This window comes from Salmo salar, chromosome 20, assembly GCF_965601325.2.
Source record: "Salmo salar chromosome 20, fSalSal1, whole genome shotgun sequence".
In the NCBI taxonomy this organism is placed as follows: domain Eukaryota; kingdom Metazoa; phylum Chordata; class Actinopteri; order Salmoniformes; family Salmonidae; genus Salmo; species Salmo salar.
The window spans coordinates 13773886-13799860 of NC_138310.1; the positions used below are offsets into that span (position 1 = coordinate 13773886).

The 25975-nt window shown below is 42.2% G+C and overlaps 1 protein-coding gene across 1 annotated transcript; it reads left to right on the plus strand.

Moving 5' to 3' along the window:
* The first annotated feature begins 9 nt into the window (after nucleotides 1-9).
* On the plus strand, nucleotides 10-25975 carry mvk (mevalonate kinase). The gene is made up of 10 exons (XM_014160776.3): nucleotides 10-373; nucleotides 14295-14442; nucleotides 14838-14985; nucleotides 15783-15938; nucleotides 16541-16644; nucleotides 16990-17035; nucleotides 17476-17566; nucleotides 19034-19153; nucleotides 19368-19521; nucleotides 24909-25975. Exons 1-10 carry the CDS (start codon nucleotides 296-298, stop codon nucleotides 25058-25060), a joined length of 1197 nt encoding a protein of 398 aa, XP_014016251.1. The 5' UTR covers nucleotides 10-295; the 3' UTR covers nucleotides 25061-25975.

Here is a 25975-nt window from a genome sequence, read left to right on the forward strand (position 1 = left end):
GCTGGCTGCGTGCGTTGTGTTGACAGTTCACTGTCGCATGATGTTTCCAATATTATTACGGTAGCAAGCTATTTAAGTGGCAACAGCTTCAAAATTACGTTTGATCCCTTTTAAAAATACATCGGGATTGTGTATAGACGACTCCTCATCATTCGGAGTGGTTGAGGTATTACTAATAATAGCTAGAGAACGTTTTCCTGGCGAATTGTCTGGAGGCTAGCTAGCTAGTTACCTTGCTAACAACTAATAATTTACGTAGCAAATGAACTGTAATACAACGTAGCCCGCTATCAGAATGCAAATCAAGGAATGTATCATGTCTGCACCTGGGAAAGCTATCCTGCACGGAGAACACGCTGTCGTGCATGGCAATGTAAGTACAGTAACTTTGGAGCTCAGTATCATCAGTGGACCACCTAGCTAGCGTCTGCCTTCTTGTGTTACAGCCTGAATAAAATTGATTCAATATTTCTCACCCATCAACGCACAATACTCCATAACGACAAAGTGAAAACATGTTTAGACATTTTAGCAAATATATTGAGAATGAAATAGAGAAATCTCATTTAAATAACTATTCACATCCCTGAGTCAATACTTTGTAGAAGCACCTTTACAGCTTTGAGTCGTCTTGAGTATGTCTGTATAAGCTTTGCATATCTGGATATGGGGATTTTCTCCCATTCTTCCTTGCACATTTTCTCAACCTCTTAAGTTGGATGGGGAGTGGCGGTGAACAGCAATCTTTATGTCTTTCCACTTACTTGAGATTCAAGTCTGGGCTTTGGCTGGGCCTCGCAAGGATTTTCACAGTCTTGTTCTGAAGCCATTCCAGCCTTGCTTGGGGGGCATTGCCCTGTTGGAATGTACATATTTGCCCCAGTCTGAGATCGTTTGCACTCAGAAGCAGTTTCTCATCAAGGATTTGCCTGTATTTGGCTCCAGACAGTGTTCCCTCTAGCCTTACCAGTCTCCCAGTCCCTACCACTGAAAAGCATCCCCATAGCATGATGCTGCCACCACCGTGCTTCACGGTAGGGATGGTGTTAGATGGGCTTTGCATTCAGGTCAGAGTTACATTTTTGTCTCATCAGACCAGAGTCTTTTACCTTATGCCCTGTCTTTCACATGCCTTTTTGTAAACTCAAGGTGTGCTGTCATGCCTTTTTCTCAGGTGTGACTTCTATCTGGCCATTCTCCCATAAAGTCCAGATTGGTGAAGTGCTGTAGAGACTGTTGTCCTTCTATCAGGTTCTCCCATCTCAGCCAAGGAACTCTGTAGTTCTGTCAGAGTGGTCGGGTTCTTGGTCACCTCCCTGATCAAGGTCCTTCTTGCCCGGTTGTTCAGTTTGGTTGGATGGCCAGCTCTAGGCAGAGTCTGGGTAGTGACATATTTTTTCAATTTCCCGATGATGCAGACCACTGTGCTCTTAGAAATGTTCAACACTCTAGAAATTATTGTATACCCTTCCCCAGATATGCCTCATCACAATTCTAAGTTGGACCCATTCCAAAATGGACCTGAGGAGAACTAGACCTGGTCGGATCCAGACCCGTTCCGATCTGACCCGAGTGAGGGATGCAGCAGAATTGTTTTTATTTTTTTATTAAAGGGAGAGGATGGAGGGAGAGATGTGCTGCTCTAGCTGGCAGGGAGGGGCCGTACTGTGAGTGAGTGACACGGGGAGGAGGAAGCGAGAGATGAGACAGCAACCAACCAAGCTGACTCGCGCTATAGTAGGCTAATAGCTGCCATAGCTAGATTATTTATCATTGTATGATTACGTAGTATCTGTCTTGACTGGATCAAACCGTGAGAAGTTAGCTAGGTAGGCTAACTGAGGCTGCAGTGCATGCATTTTCTAATCCTAGAGTTACAAATAACTCCATTCAGAATATTAAATAGCAGCCTACCTGTTGGCTCTTGGTCGTTTTAGCCTATCCTTCAACTTATCATTTCGTCAATTTAATTCCATCTTCCATTGATTAGATATCTCCTAACTTTTGCAACACACGGAGCGAGGCTCTATGACTGTAGCCTATTGCCGCTTTGATGACCCATGGGTTGGCCAACAACAAGCTACACGCACCACGCTCCACTCTTGTAAAAAGCAAGAGCAGCAGCATAAATGATACCATTTCTCTCTTGCTCTCTACTACAGCAGTCACGTTCAGATCCTTCCGGACAAGTCAGTGAAAAAAATTACACATACCTTAGACCCGTGACAATCATATCAAATCCAACCCAGACCTGTGACATTATTTAGAATTCTGGATCTGGGTCCAGGATCGGGTCTCGGGTATTCGTATACAGGTGGATTCGTGAAGAGCTCTGCTGGACATATCGCTGCAGTTGGGTTGCAACGACTGTGGGCGGAGTGTACCTCCGACTACATCGAGTCGCTGTCAGTTGATATGGGGAAACAGTCGGTGGTTGTATTTTGATTAACGGTTTATAAAAAAAAAAAGAGATTTCAGCAAACAAAGGCACACAGCTACAGAGGACAAACATAGGTAGAATTAGTATTTTTAGAAGTATCGACTGACAATGACTCGACGTAGTCAGAGATGCAGTCCACACACTTGTCTACCACTCAACTCCATTGATGTGATGTAACTACATCGCGGAGTTGAGAAACCCTCAGCTAGCCAATGAAGTAGAATTATTTGCTAGAATCAACAAACACAATTTGAGCCTAAGGGTGTTTTCACACTTGGTCCCTTTCAGACAATTTTTGCGAACTCAGTGCTGTTAGCTTACATTTTTGTGCAGTGTGAACACTCAAAAGGAACTCAGACACCTCAAAAGAGCCCCCGAAGTGAACCGAATGGAGACCATCTCAAGAGATGGGCTGAGTTCGGTTCGGCTGAATTCCTTAGTCTGTTCCCTTTAAGGCAACGTGAAGGCAAAGCTCCCCAGGTTCACTTGTCATTATTCCCGCACCACATACTAGACTACTGCAACACTGTTTCCCCAGCCATAAACCCTTACACTGGTGCCACAAAAGAGAGAAGATGTGCAGTTTCACAGGAAAATATGTGTAGCCTTTTTTCTTCCCATTAATTGAATATCGTTTATTGGTGGAATTATCAGACAATACCGATATAGAGGTAAAAGGCCAATATCAGCCGATAATATAGATTAACTTTATATATTGGTCGGGCTCTATGTAAAAGGACACATGAGTACTAACGTGAAGTTTAGGAGCATGTCAAATTGGGTGTCAAATGAAAGCTGAGTCATTTAAAAAAAAAAGAAATGTATTAAGGCATTCTTGTCAAACAGTTGGAAAAGGATTCTTAGAAAACATCTACCAGAAAAAGTCTTAAAGGTATTTGAAATACATAAACATAAGAATGTTGAAGCCCCTGCCAAACTATCAACACTTATATTTAGTTCAGGATACTTTTTTTCTGACACCGCCTAGTATACTGGTCCTGGATGGCAGGAAGCTTGGCCCCAGTGATGGATTGGGCCGTACGCACTACCTTCTGTAGCGCCTTACGGTCGGATGTAGAGCAGTTACCATAACAGGTGATGACGCAACCGGTCAGGATGCTCTCGATACTGCAGCTGTAGAACTTTTTGAGGATCTGGGGACCCATGCCAAATCTTTTCAGTCTCCTGAGGGGAAAAAGGTGTTGTCGTGCCCTCTTCACGACTGCCTTGGTGTGTTTGGACCATGATAGTTCATTGGTGATGTGGACACCAAGGAACTTGAAACTCTCAACCCGCTCCACTACAGCCCCGTCGATGTTAATGATAGCCTGTTCGGCCCTCCTTTTCCTGTAGTCCACAATCAGCTCCTTTGTCTTGCTCACATTGAGGGAGAGGTTGTTGTCCTGGCACCACACTGACCACCTCCCTATAGGCTGTCTCATCATTGTCGGTGATCGGGCCTACCACTGTTGTGTCATCAGCAAACTTAAGGATGGTGTTGGAGTCGTGTTTGGCCCTGAAGTCGTGGGTGAACAGGAAGTACAGGAGGGGACTAAGCATGCTCCCCTGAGGGGCCCCGGTGTTGAGGATCAGCGTGGCAGACGTGTTGTTGCCTACCCTTACCACCTGGGGGTGGCCCCAGGAAATCCAGGATCCAGTTGCAGAGGGAGGTGTTTAGTTCCAGGGTCCTTAGCTTAGTGAGGAGCTTTGTGGGCACTATGGTGTTGAACGCTGAGCTGTAGTCAATGAACAGCATTCTCACATAGGTGTTCCTTTTGTCCAGGTGGGAAAGGTCAGTGTTGAGTGCGATTGAGATCATCTGTGGATCTGTTGGGGCGGTATGCGAATTGGAGTGGGTCTAGGGTTTCTGGGATGATGGTGTTGATGTGAGCCATGACCAGCCCAGTGCTACGGGGCGGTAGTCATTTAGGCAGGTTACCTTCACATTCTTGGGCATAGGGACTATGGTGGTCTGCTTGCAACATGTAGGTATTAGACTCGGTTAGGGAGAGGTTGAAAATGGCAGTGAAGACACTTGCCAGTTGGTCCGCGCATGCTCTGAGTACACACCCTGGTATCCATCTGGCCCCACGGCCTTGTGAATGTTGACCTGTTTAAAGGTGTTGCTCACATTGGCTACGGGGAACGTGATCACACAGTCGTCCGGAACAGCTGGTGCTCTCATGCATGCTTTAGTGTTGCTTGCCTCGACGCGAGCATAAAAGGTAAGCGTGCATCACTGGGCTCGTGGCTGCGTTTCCATTTGTAGTCCGTAAGCCCTGCCACATCCGACGAGCGTCAGAGCCGGTGTAGTAGGATTCAATCTTAGTTCTGTATTGACGCTTTGCCTGTTTCATGGTTCATTTGAGGGCATAGTGGGATTTCTTATAAGCATCCAGACTAGTGTCCTGCTCCTTGAAAGCCGCAGCTCTAGCCTTTAGCTCGGTGCAGATTATGCCTGTATTCCATGGCTTCTGGTTGGGATATGTATAGTACCAGTAAAAAGTTAGGACACACCTACTCATTCCAGGCCTTTTCTATATTTTTACTATTTTCTACATTGTAGAATATTAGTGAAGGCATCAAAACTATGAAATAACACATGGAATTATGTAGTAACCAATGGTGTTAAAAAATATATCTAATGCTATTTTTCAAAGCAAAGCTGACATCAAGGAAAAGGGTGGCTACTTTGAAGAATCAGTGTGGAAATAATTTAAACAATCACAATGGAGAAAGACTCATTGAAATTACTTAATGTATGTGTTGCCACCCTAGAGTCACTACTTTTAAATACTGTGATATATTTTGGTCCTATCACCTAAAAACGCAATCTAACCAGTTTTCAAATAATGTTAACTGCATATACAGGTATCTTAGCCAGCCAGCTAAAGTTAGTTATTTTAGCCTGCCAAAGTTGCTTTAACCTCTCTAGGGTATGTGGGACGAAATCGTCCCACCTACTCAACAGCCAGTGGAATCCCGTGGCGCGTTATTCAAATACCTTAGAAATGCTATTACTTCAATTTCTCAACATATGACTATTTTACACCATTTTAAAGACAAGACTCTTATTAATCTAACCACACTGTCCGATTTCAAAAAGGCTTTACAACGAAAGCAAAACATTAGATTATGTCAGCAGAGTACCCAGCCAGAAATAATCAGACACCCATTTTTCAAGCTAGCATATAATGTCACATAAACCCAAACCACAGCTAAATGCAGCACTAACCTTTGATGATCTTCATCAGATGACACTCCTAGGACATGCATGTTTTGTTCAATCAAGTTCATATTTATATCAAAAAACAGCTTTTTACATTAGCATGTGACGTTCAGAACTAGCATACCCACCGCAAACTTCCGGTGAATTTACTACATTACTCACGATAAACGTTCACAAAAAACATAATAATTATTTTAAGAATTATAGATACTGAACTCCTTTATGCAATCGCTATGTCCGATTTTAAAATAGCTTTTCGGCAAAAGCACATTTTGCAATATTCTGAGTAGATAGCTCGCCCCATCACGGGCTAGCTATTTTGAACCCCACCAAGTTTGGCCCTCACCAAACTCAGATTTACTATAATAAAAATTGGATTACCTTTGCTGTTCTTCGTCAGAATGCACTCCCAGGACTTCTACTTCAATAACAAATGTTGGTTTGGTTCAAAATAATCCATAGTTATGTTCAAATATCCTCTGTTTTGTTCGTGCGTTCAAGACACTATCCGAAGGGTGACGAAGGGTGACGCGCCCGACACGTTTCGTGACAAAAAAATTCTAAATATTCCATTACCGTACTTCGAAGCATGTCAACCGCTGTTTAAAATCAATTTTTATGCGAGTTTGTCTCGTAAAAAAGCGATAATATTCCGACCGGGAAACCCTGTTTTCGTTCAAAGACGAAAAAATAAAAACATGGTGTCGCCTCGTGCACGCGCCCCCAGTCTCATTGTTCTCTGATCGAGCACTATCCAAATGCGCTACTGTTTTTCAGCCAGGGGCTGCAAAGGCATCATTCACCGTTTTGCCGCCTTCTGAGAGCCTATGGGAGCCGTAGGAAGTGTCACGTTACAGCAGAGATCCTCAGTTTTCAATAAAGAGAGTGTAGAAGCCCAAGAAATGGTCAGAGAGGGCACTTCCTGTAAGGAATCTTCTCAGGTTTTTGCCTGCCATATGAGTTCTGTTATACTCGCAGACACCATTCAAACAGTTTTAGAAACTTTAGGGTGTTTTCTATCCAAAGCCAATAATTATATGCATATTCTAGTTTCTGGGCAGTAGTAATAACCAGATTAAATCGGGTACGTTTTTTTATCCGGCCGTGCAAATACTGCCCCCTATCCCCAACAGGTTAACATGCTTGCAGTCAACTCCTGGTGATGTAACTGCCTAAGTCAACACCTTCTACTCATGAGACCAAGCCCATGCATATACAGTTATACAAACTAAGAGGCAGAGACTAGAAAAGAACTGTGGAACAGTATTAAACCTTATAATGCATATATTGTTAATCTGTGGTCCAGGACCCTATAAATGTAGTAGGGGAGGGTCTTATAGCCCTTCCCCATCTATTAATACAACATAAGCATAATCAATTATTATAATACTACAATCATTTGGTGCAGCCCCTACCATGACCCCAAGGTGACCCCCATCAAGACAATGGCAAGAGTCAACAATAAAGCCCTATTCGCACAGGACTATTAATACTAGAGAACGTTGGTTATGTAATTATTACCCCAGAATGTCTGTTATTCCAAAGTACGATTGTGACGGGATTATTTTTGTCTTCCAAACTGCCCACTGTAATTGTTCTTCAATAAATTGACAGTTATGACGGAAGTGTTGAGATAATATTTGAATTGAGGAAGTGTGATCATAATCATTAGGATATTTTGGCGTTCCGCATTAGAAGACGTCCTAAATGCCCCCCAGCCTTCAGATGTGAGCTAAACAGTGCACTTGCACTTGATATGCATTGTTAGGCTATGAATGAGAAAGTGAACTTGTCACTTCCCATTGTTTAGCTCAGTTTTATGCTGCTTTGCGATCTATTAACTGCAAGGGTGCATTAAATAGGCACAATATTTTTTTATGATGCATTTGGCATGTTCAATTAATTCGTACAAAACATATAAACAAAAGCATTCACTGTGACAGTTGATACATGTAGGCCCTTCATACAGTGCATTCGGAAAGTATTTACTCCATTTTGTTACGTTACAGCCATATTCAAAAATTGATTAAACATATTTTTTTACACATAATACCCCATAATGACAATGCGAAAACAGGTTTAGACATTTTTGCAAATTAAACAAAATTAAATACCTTATTTACATAAGTATTCAGACCCTTTGCTATGAGACTCGAAATTGAGCTCAGGTGCATCCTGTTTCTATTGATCATCCTTGAGATGTTTCTTCAACTTGATTGGAGTCCACCTGTGGTAAATTCAATTGATTGGACATGATTTGGAAAGGCACACACCTGTCTATATAAGGTCATACAGTTGACACTGCACGTCAAAGCAAAAACCAAGCCATGAGGTTGAAGGAATTGTCCGTAGAGCCCCGAGACAGGATTGTGTCTGGGGAAGGGTACCAACAAAAATTATCCCGCATTGAAGAACAATGTATATATTTTGAATGAAGCTGCAATAGGCTATTCAATTGGATTATTTTCTTACAGTAGTGTATTATCTGCAGTAAACCAAAAACTTTACCTCAGGCTACACTGTCACTTAAGATCTGTCAAAAACCCATCATGCATAGTCACACTGTTACTACTTCCTACACCTTAGCTAGCTAGCTTAGATTTCTACTGCATCAATGGATTCGCAGGAAATAGTAATGTTGTGCTGGGAGCTGTTTCAGACAATCAGTGCTGTCAACTTATTGCCGACTACATTTTGACACCTGAGCCAGAGTGTGTGTCCATCAGCGACTCCAGACAGCACAGACACCGAATCAGACGAGCCCACCAAAGTTGAGGCCAAGCCCCTTGAGGAGGCAACCAAGGAAGACCACCCGTTAATGTTGGATCTTTCAATTACGGTGCTTCAGTCGGTCGGGGGGGAATATGTCAGTGATTCTGGACAAGAAATTGAAAAGGTTTGCGTGTTCAGGTGCACTTGCAAGTCCAATGAAGGGAGGCCCTGCTATTTGCTTTTTAACCCCGAGGAGATGGTCGAGACGTGACCAGTTTTAATGAACTCACCAATGGTAAGTGATTGCCAATCAACTATTAGTCAAGTTTAGTTTGCTGTGTGTGTGTGTGTGTGTGTGTGTGTGTGTGTGTGTGTGATGAGACAAATAGACTGACTAGCTAGCTAGCCTATTAAAGCCGAGAGAGACCTTAAAATATTTGCAGTAACTTATTCGACCTGTGTGTGTGGTGGGTGCTTATATTTGTCCTAACGACAGGTTACATAAATGCATGAAATGGCCATCAATAACATGATCAAATACCTTTATCAATACTAGTAAAACTGTGTGCTGTTTGTGTTCACGTATGCATTTGAATGAGTGCAGGTTGTGTAATTATTGAAATTTGAAAATGTATTGACTAGACTAGATGACGATGACTGAATGTTAAATTATATACTGTTATGTCTTTATTTTTCCAGAGGAAAAACGAGTAGCTTTTTCCATGAACCTCTGCAAGAAAACGTTAAGCTCTAAAAGGAGCAAACAAACAGAAAGGAAACATCAGAGGACATCATATTTCCATGATGGCCAGCAAATCTGAAGAGAAACATTCAAGTTCCAACACTTAAGCTTTCTTTAGAGTAGTACAACTTGATGTTTTCTGTTATTATTGGAGCTGCAACAGTATTAAAAAGTTAATGATGTACTTAAGGAAGAGTGAGTAGTAGGCTGTATGATGACTAGAAATAAGAGCTCAGAATACATTGTTTCTTTCAGTACATATTAAAGGCATGTTTTAAATAATTTATTTTCTGGTTTCAGAATTTCTACAAATAAGCTGACAGCACTGATAACATTCTACAAGGAACATGGTGTGGTTCCAAGGAAGAAGTAGTGTGGTGGTCGTCTCGCCAGCAAATGGGTGCTGTCCTACGAGGACATTCAGCGAATCGTCCACTATGTCAACAACTTCGCCAATGTCCACGCGATGCCGCTCCCAGGATGGATCCCTGGATTTAAAAAGGCAGACATCCGGGTGCTACTGACAATTTCAGACCAAGTCCTCTGTGTGGCACAAGTACAAAATATTGATGCATGAACTTGGTGTTTTCCTGAATCTTGATACTTAGAATTGTATCAAAAGACTCCCACACAAATTGGATCCAAAAAGACTATCAGTCCTTACTCTCTGGGGATGTGTATGGACATATTTTCTATAACATTTCTCATTTTAGTTGCTGCTTAGAGAGACCAGAGCTTACTCTGACCCTTTTTAGCTCTCATCCCCTCTGTCCTCTTCGCTCTTTTCAGATGTAGTTTACTCTGTGCCCGGGGACATGTCAGACTGAAACAATTTGTTTGAGTATAGCCTATACACATTCTGCGACATGTATTTTATGAAGAGATGTTATTTAACGCGCTAATTATTTATCCTACCAAGCCTTCTCCCTGAATGTAATCTGACATGGAAAAAGTACGGGCCACAACCATGATATGTGTGAGGACTACATGGGATGTGCTCGCATTTGTCTGCACATGCACCATGAACGCGTGCACACCGCATGTAGTCCTCACACATATCATGTTGTGAACATGTGCAGTATGAGTTTCTCTGTCATACATACTGTGTGTACATGTGTGAAAATAAGTGAATGTAGCCAATATATCTGTTGCTTGTATGTGTACAAACGTATGTATACATGTATCGTGTATGCATATTCGTGCGCGAGAGCGATGCAGACAGACACTATGTCTGTATAGTTAGAGCAAGATGTAATTTTGTGTGTGTGTTTAAGAAGTAGAATACAGGCACGTCATGTCAATGGATTGCATGGTTTGGTGATACTCAGTATGTAATAGCACCAATGGAAGCTGCTTAGGGGTGGACGGATCATAATAACGGATGGAACAGAGTGAATGGAATGGCATTAAACGCACAGAAACCATGTGTTTGATATGATTCCGCTCCAGCCATTACCACGAGCCCGTCCTCCCAAATGAAGGTGCCACCAACCTCCTGTGAATGGCACGTAACTTGCCTGATATTTGGAGTAGAGAGAGAGATCATGTTGGTCTCATAAGGAAGCTAACATTCTCTTTCTGTCACTGTATTAAACTCCATGCGTTTTGGGGTCAATGTGACTGATTATGATACAGCAAGTCACATTACCCAAAATATGCTAATTTCAAAGTTGATTCCCACCAAAACTTTATTAATTCACTTAAAATCGGTCTCCCAAAGATGATCTATTGCTTCAGCGAACAGACTATGTGTGAATGGGGCTCTGATGGGCAGCCTCCCTCTTCTCTCTTGAACTATGCCATTACTGGTTAAAGAGACAGCACACATTTTTATAAATGAAGCTAATTTCTATTTAAATGTTGTTGATCAGTCCAATAAAACAAGTTGCAAATGGTAGGGAAACAGATTGTTTCATACTATTTTCTACATTGTAGAATAATAGTCATCAAAACTGTGAAATAACACATGGAATCATGTAGTAACCAAAAAAAGTGTTATACAAATCAAAATATTTTATTTGAGAGTAATCAAATAGCCACCCTTTGCCTTGGTGACAGCTTTGCACACTCTTGGCATTCTCTCAACCAGCTTCATGAGGTAGTCAAATGGAATGCATTTCAATTAACAGGTGTGCCTTAAGTTAATGTGTGGAATTTCTTTCCTTAATGCGTTTGAGCCAATCAGTTGTGTTGTGACAAGGTAGGGGTGGTATACAGAAGATAGCCCTATTTGGTAAAAGACCAAGTCCATATTAGGGCAAGAACAGCTCAAATAAGCAAAGCGAAACGACAGTCCATCATTAATTTAAGACATGAAGGTCAGTCAGTCTAGAACATTTCAAGAACTTTGAAAGTTTCTTCAAGTGCAGTCTCAAAAACCATCAAGCGCAATGATGAAACTGGCTCTCATGACAACCGCCACAGGAAAGGAAGATCCAGAGTTACCTCTGCTTCAGAGGATAAGTTCATTTTAGTTACCAGCCTCCAAAATTGCAGCCCAAATAAATGCTAGAACATAGTTCAAGTACCACACACATCTCAACATCAACTGTTCAGAGGAGACTGTGTGAATCAGGCCTTCATGGTCGAATTGCTGCAAAGAAACCACTACTAAAGGACACCAATAAGAAGAAGAGACTCGCTTGGGCCAAGAAACACGAGCAATGGACATTAGACCGGTGGGAAGTTTGTCCATTGGTCTGATGAGTCCAAAATTGAGATTTTTGGTTCCAACCACCGTGTCTTTGTGAGACGCAGCTCTCTGCATGTGTGGCTCCCACCGTAAAGCATAGAGGAGGTGGTGTGGGGGTGCTTTGCTGGTGACACTGTCTGCGATTTATTTAGAATTCAAGGCACACTTAACCAGCATGGCTACCACAGCATTCTGCAGCGATACGCCAGTAGGACTAAGCACAACAGGACCATGACCCAACACACATCCAGGCTGTGTAAGGGCTATTTTGCCAAGAAGGAGAGTGATGGAGTGCTGCATCAGATGTCCTGGCCTCCGCAATCCCACGACCTCAACCAAATTGAGATGTTGGGAAAGCATTCCAGGTGAAGCTGGTTTAACGAATGTCTAGAGTGTGCAAAGATGTCAAGGCAAAGGGTGGCTATTTGAATAATCTCAAATATAAAATATATTTTGATTTGTTTAAACACTGGTTACTACATGATTACATATGTGTTATTTCATAGTTTGCACTATTATTCTACAATGTAGAAAATAGAAAAACTCTTGAATGACTAGGTGTTCTAAAACCTTTGACCGGGTAGTGTACATCCAGTGAAATATCTGTCGCGTTGTTCAATCTGTGGACGGGATGTGACAAGTGTACCATTTTTCTTAACGTTTATAAACAGCCATTTTGTTGAAGTTTAAACCATAAGAAAAATCTTAAAATGACGTGATTCAGATATGATCCTGCGTTTGACCGCTAGTTGGCAATGCAGTTTAATCTACTGAAGTCCTGGATACCTATCAGACTGCACTCTTACTGCTGTCCCCCACACACTTGGCAACAATGGTAGTTAATGCCGTTTTAGGTTTCCTGCTGTGTGCCTCTCCTCCATGTTCTCAGTACATGGGCTGTGTGATGGCTCGTTTCAGTGATGCATGACAGCGTGTTCATAGATGTCCAACAATCTCTTGTTAACGCCACGTATGGTGTTTGAGAGCTCCCGGTTTTTTACTTGCAGAGCAAGCATACAATTTCTCCATCCGGGCTGTCACGGTTTTTTTCGGCATCTTCCGTCTGGTTATAGATATGCCATTCGGACGTTGACGCAGTCATCCTCTGGCATTGACAACGTCTGCATATCAATTGCAATACTTTCTGTAGTCAGTGCTTTGATTTTTCTCACTACGTCCCTTATTGCACTGCTGCCAGCAACGGGTTGGGTCTCATGTTCCCTCCCTTTCACAGCGTTGCACCTGTACCGCAGCTCAGCTTCACCTCGCAAAGTTAGCAGATTTCACCACCATTTCATTTCTCAAAGTATTCCCATACAGGATTTTCCTGCTGTCGCTTCACTGTCTCACTCTCTTGCCATTTCTCCAACTGTTAATGACGAGCGGAGCGCTTTATATTCGTGGCAAATCATTTGAAAGATACGTATTTCCTTCTAACGTTACAGCATTGTTGCATTAGGTATTTGTTTAATTCGTTTTTTCCCCTTTATGATGATGATCGGGACCTGTTAGTGGTATGTTAACTGCACTTTGATTTTAATTTTGTGAAAAAAACTAAAACGATCGGTTAGGGATCTTTTCTAAAAGTTAACGATCCCAATTGAATTTAAACGTCACAATCCTAGTACACAGTAGAGCCCACTAGAGTTGAGTACACTACACTATACTGTACTTGACTGTACTCTACTGAGCTCTTCTGTGCTGTCCAAACTTGTGGAACATATAGACGTCTATGATTGGTTCAGTTTTGGTCCGGACCAAACAAATTTGGTCTTGTTTGGTGGCAGAGCTCATTTAAAATAATAGCCAGTGTGTAGGATAATACCCAACTATGCAAAATAAGGATATTGCGTATTTCTGCCTTTGTGTACCTGTTTAGGATACGTCACCATGAAGAGAATGACATTCATAACCATAATTATGCATTTCTGTGCAGTACAGATCAGAAACCCATGATGAAATTCTTTACTGCAATTCTGTTCCCGGGTGTAAATCCAGTTCACTTACTGTAGTTCAATAACCAAAATAGTTTTTGTTCTAAGTCAAGGTGTCATCATAGCTGACACCTCATTATTTTCTGCAGACATATTTGAATCTTAAGTTTTTGTAAAATGGTCACAAAAAACAGTGGCAGATCTCCAGTTTTTTAATAGTACATGTGCTTTTGAAACATTTTCTGTGTAAATTGTTGAAAGTATTCATTGTGCGTAGAGTTGTATGGCTTGTTCAACTTTGAAAACAATGTTTTCAGTGAACAACCTGAGTCTCAGTGCAACTCCTTTACCATGGAATTGCCCCCAGGCTAATACAGCATCTTTATACACTCATGTATTCATGAGAGTTGTTCATCATATGACCCCCAGTACAGACACAGTCTATTCTGTGTTTCCACTGAAAGAAGATTGGTTGTTGAAATGAAAATGATTTGACTATAACCACAGCAACAATTCAGAGGTCTGTTTTCTCCAACCCCTGCTAGGTGGCTCTGGCTGTGAGTTTGAACTTGCGCACATACCTACGGTTGCAAGCCACATCCACCAGTAAAGTCTGCATCAATCTCCCCAACATCAACACTTTCCTCAGCTGGGATGTGACTGAGTTGAAGCAGCTGCTTCCTGACTCTGGAGGTGAGAGACACTTTCTGGCTGGAGGATTGAAATGTACTGTAGTGAATTTGAAGGGTAGCCCGAGTGGGATTGGAACCCTGTGACTCAGTCCAACAGCTTAGCCGTTACACCAAGAGGTTTAAACATCCTGACAAGGTAGGAGTTGTACTAAGTTTGCTACACTACCCCCTTGGAAAGTCATATCCTTGTGTCTGTGCTATGGGACATAATGATCTCCCAGCAGCTTCATTCCACTTATGACACCAATGCAGCGAATTTGGGAGAGAGCCTGAACTGGACTTGAACCCCAAAGCTATTGGCAAAGCTGTAAAACAACAGCTCAAAATATAATTGTTGGTTTTCTTTGTTTTATTCTTCTATGGTAACGTTGTCTATTTTTGTAATTCTGCTTACAGCCGAGCTGGGGAATGTGAATGAGCTTGATGCAGAGCTTGTCAGGAGGCTGCGAGATTTGGTTGGTGTATCAAATGGAACCTTGGATACTCGCAGCATGGCCATTTTAGCCTTCCTCTACATCTACCTCTCTGTCTTTGCTGGGTCAGGGTAAGAATTGAAATTGATAGATATAATTAATATAGGAGTGTTAACATAGGGTAATACTAATCTTGACACCCAAGAACCAAACCTCTAATGCCCTAATGAACAATACAGACCCCATGCTAGTGAGGAAGACTTAGGCAGCTGGGAGCTGGGCGGATGCTAAAGAGAAGGCCTAATCGGGGCTGACGCGGGCGGCGCTAGGCTAGCGTGTTTGAGAGAGGAGTGGACGGGCTCTGACAGGACGGACAGCCACTAATTAGAGGCTGGCACTAGGCCCCGCTGCAGCCTTAACAAGTCTGGATTTGTTTGTCCCTGGGGAGAAGAGCTCCACAATTAGCTTAGAGCACCCGCGTTTCCTGTCTGCCCAAAAGGAGTCTGAGTGTCATGGACATTGACAGCGGAGCAAGTAAACTCAGCTCACACCCAGCACATATGCACACCACACTAGTCATTCCCAATGAGAAGTACTGCTGTGCCTCGGTCTTTTGGCCGGTTTCATTAAGATCACAGGAAGTGTGCTTTCTGGATATTTTTGCTGTATAAGCTGTTGCAAAGTGTGAGGTTTTTGTGTGAGATTGGGTGCCCAAAAGCCTCTTACAAACAGTAGTAGGTACAAACAATAGCACAGTTTGAGAGTGATTTCATGGAAAGTGTTTATTTATTGTATCTTTTTCACCCAAATGATATACTTTCCCCCCTAGCCTATCTAAGTAGTCTTAATAAATCATACTACTTTCCTATTCCTAGATATAAGCACATCTAAGCTGAGAATTTGGTTCATGGTTCTTGCTCCATCTCAGGGAGTTACCCAGCCTGACTGTGTCTGTGTGGTCAGAGTTGCCAACTGGAGCGGGTCTGGGGTCAAGTGCTGCCTACTCTGTGTGCCTGGCTGCAGCTCTGCTCTCTGCCAGTGGGACCATCCCTTCTCTACTGAGTGACCAGGAAAGCACAGCCAGGTATTGACTGCACAACGAATTGTCTACTAGATCTTATAACATTGCCACATTTAAATTGTTGTCCATTGGAAGCCATATTTGTCTTAGTCTGCATGTACTGTAGTTTTATGTAGAGTACTTGCACCACTAGCAGAGTCCGACAATGCACGGTTCTCTCACCGTAACTTACGTATGTCCTAATATATATACCTGCCCACAATGTGAATGATTTACTTCCGTTTGGCTGCAGTTTCTCCAGCACTTGTAATTCATTTGTAGTTTTAGGGTTATGAAAAATGGCACGTTGTTTTTCCAGAAGAATTCTTGCCATTGTGTTGTTAGTGGTACAGTGGGTCCTACATATTGTTTTCCAGTCCTCTTCAGAGATGTTGATCGTTTTCAAATCCCTATTTATCTTAAACGTATTGGGTACTGCCGCCACTGAAGGATGCTATTCCGAAAATCAGTTAGGACTTTGTTACTGATGTCCTCACATGTTAGTATGGGTAGGGCTCATCACAAGCACAGCGTGAGGGACAGCAGGGCAATGCTGATAGGGCTTGAATGCCCAGTGTAAATTCTCATTGTAATCATCTCTACTATATTTCATCATGTTTCAATAGGTGGGGTGAGGTGGAGATGGAGCTGATCAACAGGTGGGCGTTTCAGGGGGAGAAGATCATCCATGGGAACCCGTCAGGGGTGGACAACGCCGTGGGGACATGGGGTAAGACCCGGATCCCTCAACACCACAGACACCACACAGCTTTGTATTGTGATGTATGATACCATGAGCTGTGTATGTGGACACTACAATGGAATGATATGATCCAATCTGGCAACATTTGTTGTCTGCAAAACTCACAGTATTGTAGGGATTTATCTTGTTGTAGGATCTCTGTGAGAAGGCAGACGTTATTTATGCGGATGCTACAGTAAACGGAGGGGAAATGTGCTGCAGTATTCCTATGTGTGTTGCGAGGGCTGTTTTGCAGTCAGAAAATGTATGCTCCATTGTGTTCTTTATTTTCATCCGATGCCCATTTCTTTCACTTTGTTTTGACTCTTTTAGGTGGCATATTGAGATACCATTCTGGGAAAATAACACCCTTAATCAGGTACTGAACAGTGTTTTGCTTAACAAATCACCTTTCCATGAATATGCTCGCTGGGCCTAATTTACATTGACAGATTTACAGACTGTGATAGCAGACATCATTTTAAAGTAGTCTACTGGGTTGGGAAGGGATCCCAGAATGTCATCCAGGTCAGTGGGGGGGATCAGCCAATGAATTACACACTTGAGCGAACATTCCAGCACGGCAGGTGGAATTTAAATCCCCAAGTGAAGTTGAAATGAACTACTTTAGAATGAAGACGGCGTTGCCCATGCCGTCACAAAAGTGATCAATGGAAAAGATAGGCAATGCTCCCTCTGTGGACTCTACTATTGCCACTCATATGAGGGAATTCATAACAGTTGCAACACCTGGACATATACAGGTGCATCATGTGGTATTATATTGCTAACCTGCCTTTTTTATTTTCCTATTTGCAGGGTCCCAATGTTAAGGATCCTACTCACAAACACCAAGGTCCCTCGCAGCACCAAGGTACTTGTTGCTGGAGTGAAGGACAAAATGAACAAGGTACTAAATGGCTGCCATGTCGTCTCCCCTGTGTTCACCTCCCCAGCCCTGTAATTAGTGTAATCGCCCGTGCTTTCATTTGTATGGGAAAGGCACTCTGGGGCCTGGCATTGAGTGCCTTTGGGTCATTCTGTGTCATTTCAATCACTTTTTGACTGCACAACTTTTAGATTTGAACAAAACCTTCCATACATGTTTGCCCATGGTAGAAGTGGTCAGAAAGTGACATTTTGGACCTGAATGCCAAAACATTCAGGAGATAGAGGTGCTCAAAGTTGACCCATTTTGTGTAAACCACCCTACCATGTCTTCATCACTGAAAAAGATAAATGTTTGAGTTTGATATAATCGGAACGCTTACAAACAGGGTTGTCAAAAAGTCTTTTTTTACCTTTAAAATGAATTATCTAAATCAGATTTTTTTTTTTTAAATGTTCATACATTTGAACATTTGAACAGCTACTGTTGTAGCTTAGACACAATTTGACATAATCAGAGGTGTTTGTGTTGTGCCCACCATGAGACTGCATGCTCTTGAATACGGGGTGTGTGTCATGTTTTGGCTGATTTAATGAACAAAAAAATTCAATACAATTTACATTTCTACTTTCAAAATGGTTGGAGGTCCACACATCAGAGAATGTTGACCTGAGTAGGAATATCCATTGTTTTAAAATAAACTGTCAATCTTCCCCAATAAACCTATTGAAATTGTAGAAATATAGATAATAGAATAGACATTCCCATTCAAGTTGAAATTCAACGGTGGGTGGACTGGGGTCCATCTTTCTGTTAGTAATTGAAATGGAAATACATCCCGTTCTATGAATTCTGTTTCTATGACTGAAATGACACCCACCCTGTATTCAAGATAATGCCGTGTCTCAATTTATGACAACACACATACATTTTTTTATTTTAAACAAGTATCTAGAAATTCAAAAATTATTTGACAACCCTCTTTGTAAGCTCAATCTCCTAAATGTTTTGGCATTCAAAAAGTCACTTTCTGACCACTAAAATGGGCAAACATGTTTGTCAGGTTTTGTTGAAATCTAAAGGGGTGCAGTCAGAAGGTAATTGAATTCATATGGAATGGCCAGTTCATAAAACATGGAGATGAAGCACTCAGCTAGCACCCCTCTGTGGCGTTGCCTTGACGACACCCACAGGGGTGAGCACTTCTGTTCTGTTAGATCGACATAGGTGGTGTTACTGGCAGTGTTATGATTGGGGGGGAAGAGCAATGTTTTTCACTCGGCACTGAGTGACTGGCTTTTTGTGCTGCTGCTGTACAGTATCTACTGACTGTTTAAATGAGTATGACCACTAGGTGAGATATGGGTATTTGCTGCTTTAGTCTGCACTGTTGACTTCCTTTAGTATATTTAGTGTTGTTCAATTCCTTTACATTGAATTCCCAATTATTTGTAAAAAGTATGTTTATTTGCTGTTCTCCCCCCCCAGTTTCCCTCTATTATAAACCCTGTACTGGAATCTGTGAATGCAGTCTCCTGCACCTGCGAGCAGACCTTATCAGAGATGACCAATGACACCCCCACACCAGAGCACTATAATATCCTGGAGGTACTGTATGGAAACGCATCCACACGTGTTGCCTGTAGACAGTGTGTTCTGGTGCTGCAGTCACACTACCAGTGTGACACAGCAGAGGAATGATTCCCTTCTTCTTACACACGATAAAGACTACAGCTGCATGTAAAGATAAAATAGTATTTTCATGCCACAACAAAAAAAACAGCTGAAATAAAAATGACAGCTGCTATTATGTCTACCGTAGGAACTCATTGACATCAACCAGCACCACCTGAATGTGATGGGTGTAGGACACCCGGCCCTGGACACCCTGTGCCGGGTCACCTTGGCCAGAGGGCTACACAGCAAGCTGACTGGTGCCGGCGGAGGGGGCTGTGGTATCACCCTGCTTAGACCAGGTACTGTAGCTCGCTATCTACTTACCTTCCTATCTGGCTTACAGTAATCAAGTGGGGGGGTATCCGTCCCTATTTGTCCTTACACTGCATTGCCATCATCTTTGGTCCTCACCTTCATTTTGGGTTGGAGTTACCATTTTCTATTTGTAATGAATCCTTTTAAAAGTGAGAGATCTGTGAAATGATGTCTGCATGCTGATTATATGGTGTTACTTCAGTAGATTTGGCTTCAGCGTATTGATTGAACGGCGAGCCAAAAGATGTGGGGGGGGGGGGTTCTTTCCTGCTGGAAATATTGTATGTCCTGGAAATCTCTACCTTAGTCATCCTTATCTTCTTCCTCGTTTGAGGCAAAAGCTCTGTAGTCTCAAACCGACGGCGTAGAGAAGTAGGGATATGTCAGTACGCCAAGAGAGTGACAAACAGGATCCTATCTTCCACAAAAACAAAACAGGCAGAGAACCTGTCTGAATCCACTGCCTTCTTTGTTTATGCCTGCAGCCTGTAACACATTGAATTTTAAATCAGCTAAAGATCTCCTAAATATATCCCCAACTGATGTTGATTTGCTTTGTTGTACTAGCAAGCAAGTGTTGCACATTTTTGTGGTTTGAAGCTATTTTCCCAAAAGTTTACTTAAGTGTCTGTTTTCCCTCCCAGTGCTCTCAGATCAGCTTTGGGCTGAAAGGCTTTGATTTGAGGCAGAGCAGGGATGAGCATGCAGTAAAGTAGCCTGCTATCCTCCTGCCTTGTTCAAATCCACCACTGTCTGGTGACGTGCTAAATATATATCATTTCTTTGCTGATGAGCATTGTGTGCAATGTTTTTTCCTCCACATAGAGATGTACTTTAGCTTACGGTTGGCTCTTCAGCTAAGTAAATACTAATAATACAGTATATGCTATTTCGCAGATGCTTTTCATCCAAAGAGACGAGTGAGAGCATCATTTTATTTTGTATATTTGACCCCTAACGGGAATTGAAACCACGACCCTGGCGCTGCTAGTGCCAATCTCTTTCCAACTTATGCCGGGCATACACTACACGGTTTCGCCACGTTTTTGCTGTCCCAGGCTAATTTTCATGATCGGGGTGAAATCCTATGAACTTGGGCTAGTATCAGTACGTCGGGACTTGCATAGTTTGAGCGGATCAAGGACTCAACGATGATGGCTGTTCCATTCACCAGACCCCTGTTGGTTGTGCATCTTGTAGTATGAGCACTGCTACGACGCGATTAGTCAAGGACTACTTCTAATAGCCAATGAGCACTCAGCATGTGAGACCAAAACAATGATGGCTAACACGGAACCCAAACCGGCGCCATCGTGCATAAATGTATTTTGTCCCCCCACACCAAACACGATCACGACACGCAGGTTTACAATATCAAAACAAACTCTGAACCAATGACATTAATTTGGGGACAGGTCGAAAAGCATTAAACATGTATGGCAATTTAGCTTGCTAGCTAGAACTTGCTAGCTAATTTGTCCTATTTAGCTAGCTTGCTGTTGCTAGCTAATTTGTCCTGGGATTTAAACAGTGAGTTGTTATTTTACCTGAAATGCACAAGGTCCTCTACTCCACCAATTAATCCACACATAAAACGGTCAACCGAATCATTTCTAGTCATCTCTCATCATTCCAGGCTTTTTCTTCTCTTGACTTTATATTGCGATTGTCAACTTTCATAAATTAGGTGCATTACCGCACCACCGACCTATTTCCTCTTTCAGTCACCCATAGGGTATAACCAATGAGGAGATGGCACGTGGGTACCTGCTTCTATAAACCAGTGAGGAGATGGGAGAGGCAGAACTTGCAGCGTGATCTGCATCAGAAATAGAACTGACTTCTATTTTAGCCCTTGGCAACGCAGACGCTCGTTGGCCACGCGAGTGGTGTAGTCAGCCTGTAAGAGAAAAGCAACAACAACACGCAGGTTGTCACTAGTTACTACAGCCACAAAGTCAAAATTGGCTATATCGTAGAAATTCAGGTAAACAAACATTTGTTTTTTGGTCTTCATTTAACCCTTGCCCTACAATGGTCGCGCCCCTGTGGAAATCTAATTAACATTTAAAAAAATCCCCATAAAAATCCATCTGTTTAAGCGATGTTCATGGGCTCCGTCTCAATCCACCACATCCGCTGATATCGCCCTTCCGCATCTGAGGTGAAAGGTGGCAGAGCTAGAGGGGTGTTTGTCAGATCAGTGGTCTTCTCACGAAAACGTCTGTAGCGTCCGAACGGTTTGGGCTACACACTATTATGACCCCTCTGTGGAAAGCTGAGACTCTCACGGACATGGTGTTCTCCATAGGATGCCCACAAGACTCATCTGAAGGTCCCCGGTGCCAGTTTAAATGTATGGAAGTATATATGGAGATAGTTTAGTGCCTAAAATAAAGGGCTAAATACATGTACATTTTTTTTAAATATAATAATAGTTTACTGATCTTTCTTAAATCTCTCAGATATAGGACAGACACTTCAGAACAAACTTCCTTTAGATTTTTTGGGGGATTATCTGTTGTTCCATGTAGTGAATCTGTTATTCAATGCGTTTGTATGGGCTAATAGCAGAAAGACCAAATTCAATGTTTCATCCAATAATTTTTTTCTATACTTTTTTGATACCTTAAGGATCCTTGGTATGACAACTCCACATGTTACTTCAGAACTCCCGCTCCCCTGGCTTAGACAGGACTTAGACTCTAGACTGAGGGTTAAAGTTAGGCATAATGTTAGCAGTGTGGTTAGGTTTAAAATCATATTTTAAGGAGATACATTTTTGAACTAGAAGGGGGTTAGCCAGAATTATGATAGATTGGTGGAGCTGTGGATAAAATGTGGCTGTCTTTTCAACATTAAAAGTTTTCACCTCCAATTTCCTCTGTAAAATATACAGTCGTATGAAAAAGTTTGGGCACCCCTCTGAGGCTGCATAATAATTTACTCTGTCGTCACAGAAAATGATCACAGAGGCATGCCATTCATTTTCTAATAAAAGCTGAGTACTGGGGTATTGTCCAGACAAAGATTTTTAGTGTAGCAATATTAAGTTGTATGAAATTAAATCAGATGTGAAAAATAGGCTATGCAAACATTTGGGCACCCTTGTCATTCTGTTGATTTGAATACCTGTAACTACTTAGCACTGATTAATTGGAACACGCAATTGGTTTGGTGAGCTCATTAAACCTTGAACTTCATAGACAAGTGCATCCAATCATGAGAAAAGGTATTTAAGGTGGCCAATTGCAAGTCGTTGTTCTCTTTGACTCTCCTCTGAAGAGTGGCAACGTGAGGGCCTCAAAACAACTCTCAAATGACCTGAAAACAAAGATTGTTCAACATTATGGTTTAGAGGAAGGCTACAAAAAGCTATCGCAGAGATGTAAGCTGTCAGTGTCCACTGTGAGGAACATAGTGAGGAAATGGATGACCACCGGCACAGTTCTTGTTAAGGCCAGAAGTGGCAGGCCAAGTAAAATATCAGTGAGGCAAAGGCAAAGGATGGTGAGAACGGTCAAAAACAGCCCACAGACCACCTCCAAAGACCTACAACATCATCTTGCTGCAGATGGTGTCACTGTGCATCGTTCAACAATTCAGTGCACTTTGCACAAGGAGAAGCTGTATGGGAGAGTGATGTGGAAGAAGCCTTTTCTGCAGACACGCCACAAACAGAGTCGCTTGAGGTATGCAAACGCACATTTGGACAAGCCAGCTTCATTTTGGAATAAGGTGCTGTGGACTGATGAAACAAAGATTGAGTTATTTGGTCATAACAAGGGACGTTATGCATGGCGGCAAAAGAACACAGCGTTCCAAGAAAAACACTTGCTACCCACAGTAAAATTTGGTGGGGGTTCCATCATGCTGTGTGGCCAGTGCCGGTACTGGGAATCTTGTTAAAGTTGAGGGTCGCATGGATTCCACCCAATATCAGCAGATTCTTGGGAATAATGTTGAAGAATCAGTCACAAAGTTGATATGGATATTTCAACAAGACAACGACCCAAAACACTGCTCAAAATCTACCCGGGCATTTATGCAGAGGAACAAGTACAATGTTCTGGAATGGCCATCCCAGTCCCCAGACCTGAATATCATTGAGAATCTGTGGGATGATTTGAAGCGGGCTGTCCATGCTCGGTAACCATCAAACCTAACTGAACTGGAGATGTTTTGGAAGGAGGAATGGTCCAAAATACCTTCATCCAGAATCCAGACACTCATTAGAGGCTATAGGAACCGTCTAGAGGCTGTTATTTTAGCAAAAGGAGGCTCTACTAAATATTGATGTGATTTCTCTATTGGGGTGCCCAAATTTATGCACCTGTCTAATTTTGTTTTGATGCATATTGCAAATGTTCTGTTAATCCAATAAACCTCATTTCACTACTGAAATATTACTGTGTCCATCAGTTATTTGATAGATCAAAATGAAATTGCTGATCCAAACACCCAATTATTTATAAATGGAAATCATGGAAATTGTCAGGGGTGCCCAAACTTTTTCATACGACTGTAAGCAATATTGTCCACGTCTGCCGAACCATTTGCAGGTCTATATTCTACACGTCTCTTTTTGATGTTACAGCACATAATAATGTGCACACTTATAAAGCAGATCGCTGTTTGCGTGTTTGCGTTTTTTCCCCCATGACAACTGAAAAACGCAGGGCAGGATCAACTAGGGGATCATTGTGTAATGTGAGCACCTACGTTCTGGGATTGAGGATGGACGGAATGAAAGATTTGGGACAAGGAAATCGGGAAATGTGAGCACGTCCAAGTAGTTAAGATTTTACAAATCATGAAGCGTATGCCCAGCATTAACCACACATGACCACAGATATCCTGAGGCGGTTCAGGTTAAATGCCCTCCTCAAAGGTCAGTTTCTTAAAGCCCTAGTCATGCAAACATTTCCTTTGCTGCATGACGAGAGGCTCTCCGCAACTTTCCTTTCGGGAATAGTTTCCTTATTTGACACATTCACACCCTAAGTGTTTTTTTTTTTACCCCTAGCCTGTTTTACACATTTTTTAAATCCAGTTATTTGTTTTGTCCCATTTATTTGGCACCGCTGGTGTGCGCCCTTCTGCTGTTTGCTAGAGAGGGCTTTGTGAGCAGCTTTCACAGCAGCCATCAGACTCCCAGCACAGAGCTCTAGGGTGCATCCAGGGCATAGGGTGCCAATTGTGTAGCAGCTGAAGTCATTCTCAGAGATGAATTAAGTAAAAACCTACGCAGATGTAAACTAATCCTCTTGCACAGTAGGTACGAACAGAGGGGCAAACACTGACGAGTTGTGTGTTGTGAATGTAGCTCACTGTATGTGATTTTGTTTTTCTTTGTGATTTCCTCTGGTAGAAACGGAGTGCTCGGTGGTCCAGAACACTATCCAGGACTTGAGAGACTGTGGCTATGACTGCTGGGAGACCAGTATCGGTGCGGAAGGCGTGCAGCAGCACTCTCCCCTCGCCGTCAAAAAGGAGGCCCTGGAGGTTTTAGCACGCTACTGAGACCCACTGGCCACGGGTCTGCCCTTCCTATGGGTGAACAGGGGACACTTTGCTCCATGACTTTGGCCTACCAAGTCTTCTATTGTTAAGGCCTGACAACTACCAACAGAAGAGTTGGCTACAGCACAATGCAGCATGGGACATGCATAAATGCTAATAGTATAAATGCTAATAGCGCTTCTCTAACGACCCACGATCAAGACAGACTCTTTGTTTCAGGGGAGGACAATTGCTAATCACCCACTCATCATTTATTTTTCTGCCATTTCACGAGGTCATGGAACTAAGATTGTAGGGGCACTAGGCAGGTGATCACACCTCCCTTTGAAATAAGTGGTTTTCTAGTTTTCAGTATTTGGTATGCACTGTAGCCCTCCCTATCCCCTGGCTTGAAATGATTCTTTACTAATGTGGATTTAAACTGTTTTAGATTTAGCATGAGCTTACCATGAAACCTCAAAAGAAGATGTTGCAAAAAAGCAAGATAAACCCAGTGTGTCTAGGTGCTGGTTTTGGCAGGAACAGCTAGTATTTAAAAACGAGTAAAAAATGTTTTGAAAAAAAGACAGGCGACCTTGACTCTAGTGTATATTTGGTTTTCTTTTTAATATTTGCATCAAACTCAGTTGTTCACCTGATTATTATATTTTTTTCCCGTTTGCAGTTTACCCTTGTTTTTGAATATCAATACCTTGGTTGACTTGTTCTTCGTTTTAAATGAGGGTGCTGTGAGCCATTTGTCATATAGATGGCAGCAAAATGTAAGAATTAACTAACCTCTCGTAACTGACATTGAGCAAATCGTAGCGAAGAGATTGTCATTCAGTTTTTGCTTCAGGTGTCAATACAATGCCAAAGCAGATGCATTCCTAGGTATACAAACCTTTTAAAACTGAAAATAAAATGTGCATCATT

Excerpts from the sequence above, each read along its gene's own strand:
- mvk (XM_014160776.3), top strand. The coding sequence starts at position 296 with ATGCAAATCAAGGAATGTATCATGTCTGCACCTGGGAAAGCTATCCTG. Across the intron at positions 16,645-16,989 it reads CAACGCCGTGGGGACATGGG|GTGGCATATTGAGATACCAT; the intron begins GTAAGACCCGGA and ends TGACTCTTTTAG. Across the intron at positions 19,154-19,367 it reads AGCACTATAATATCCTGGAG|GAACTCATTGACATCAACCA; the intron begins GTACTGTATGGA and ends TGTCTACCGTAG.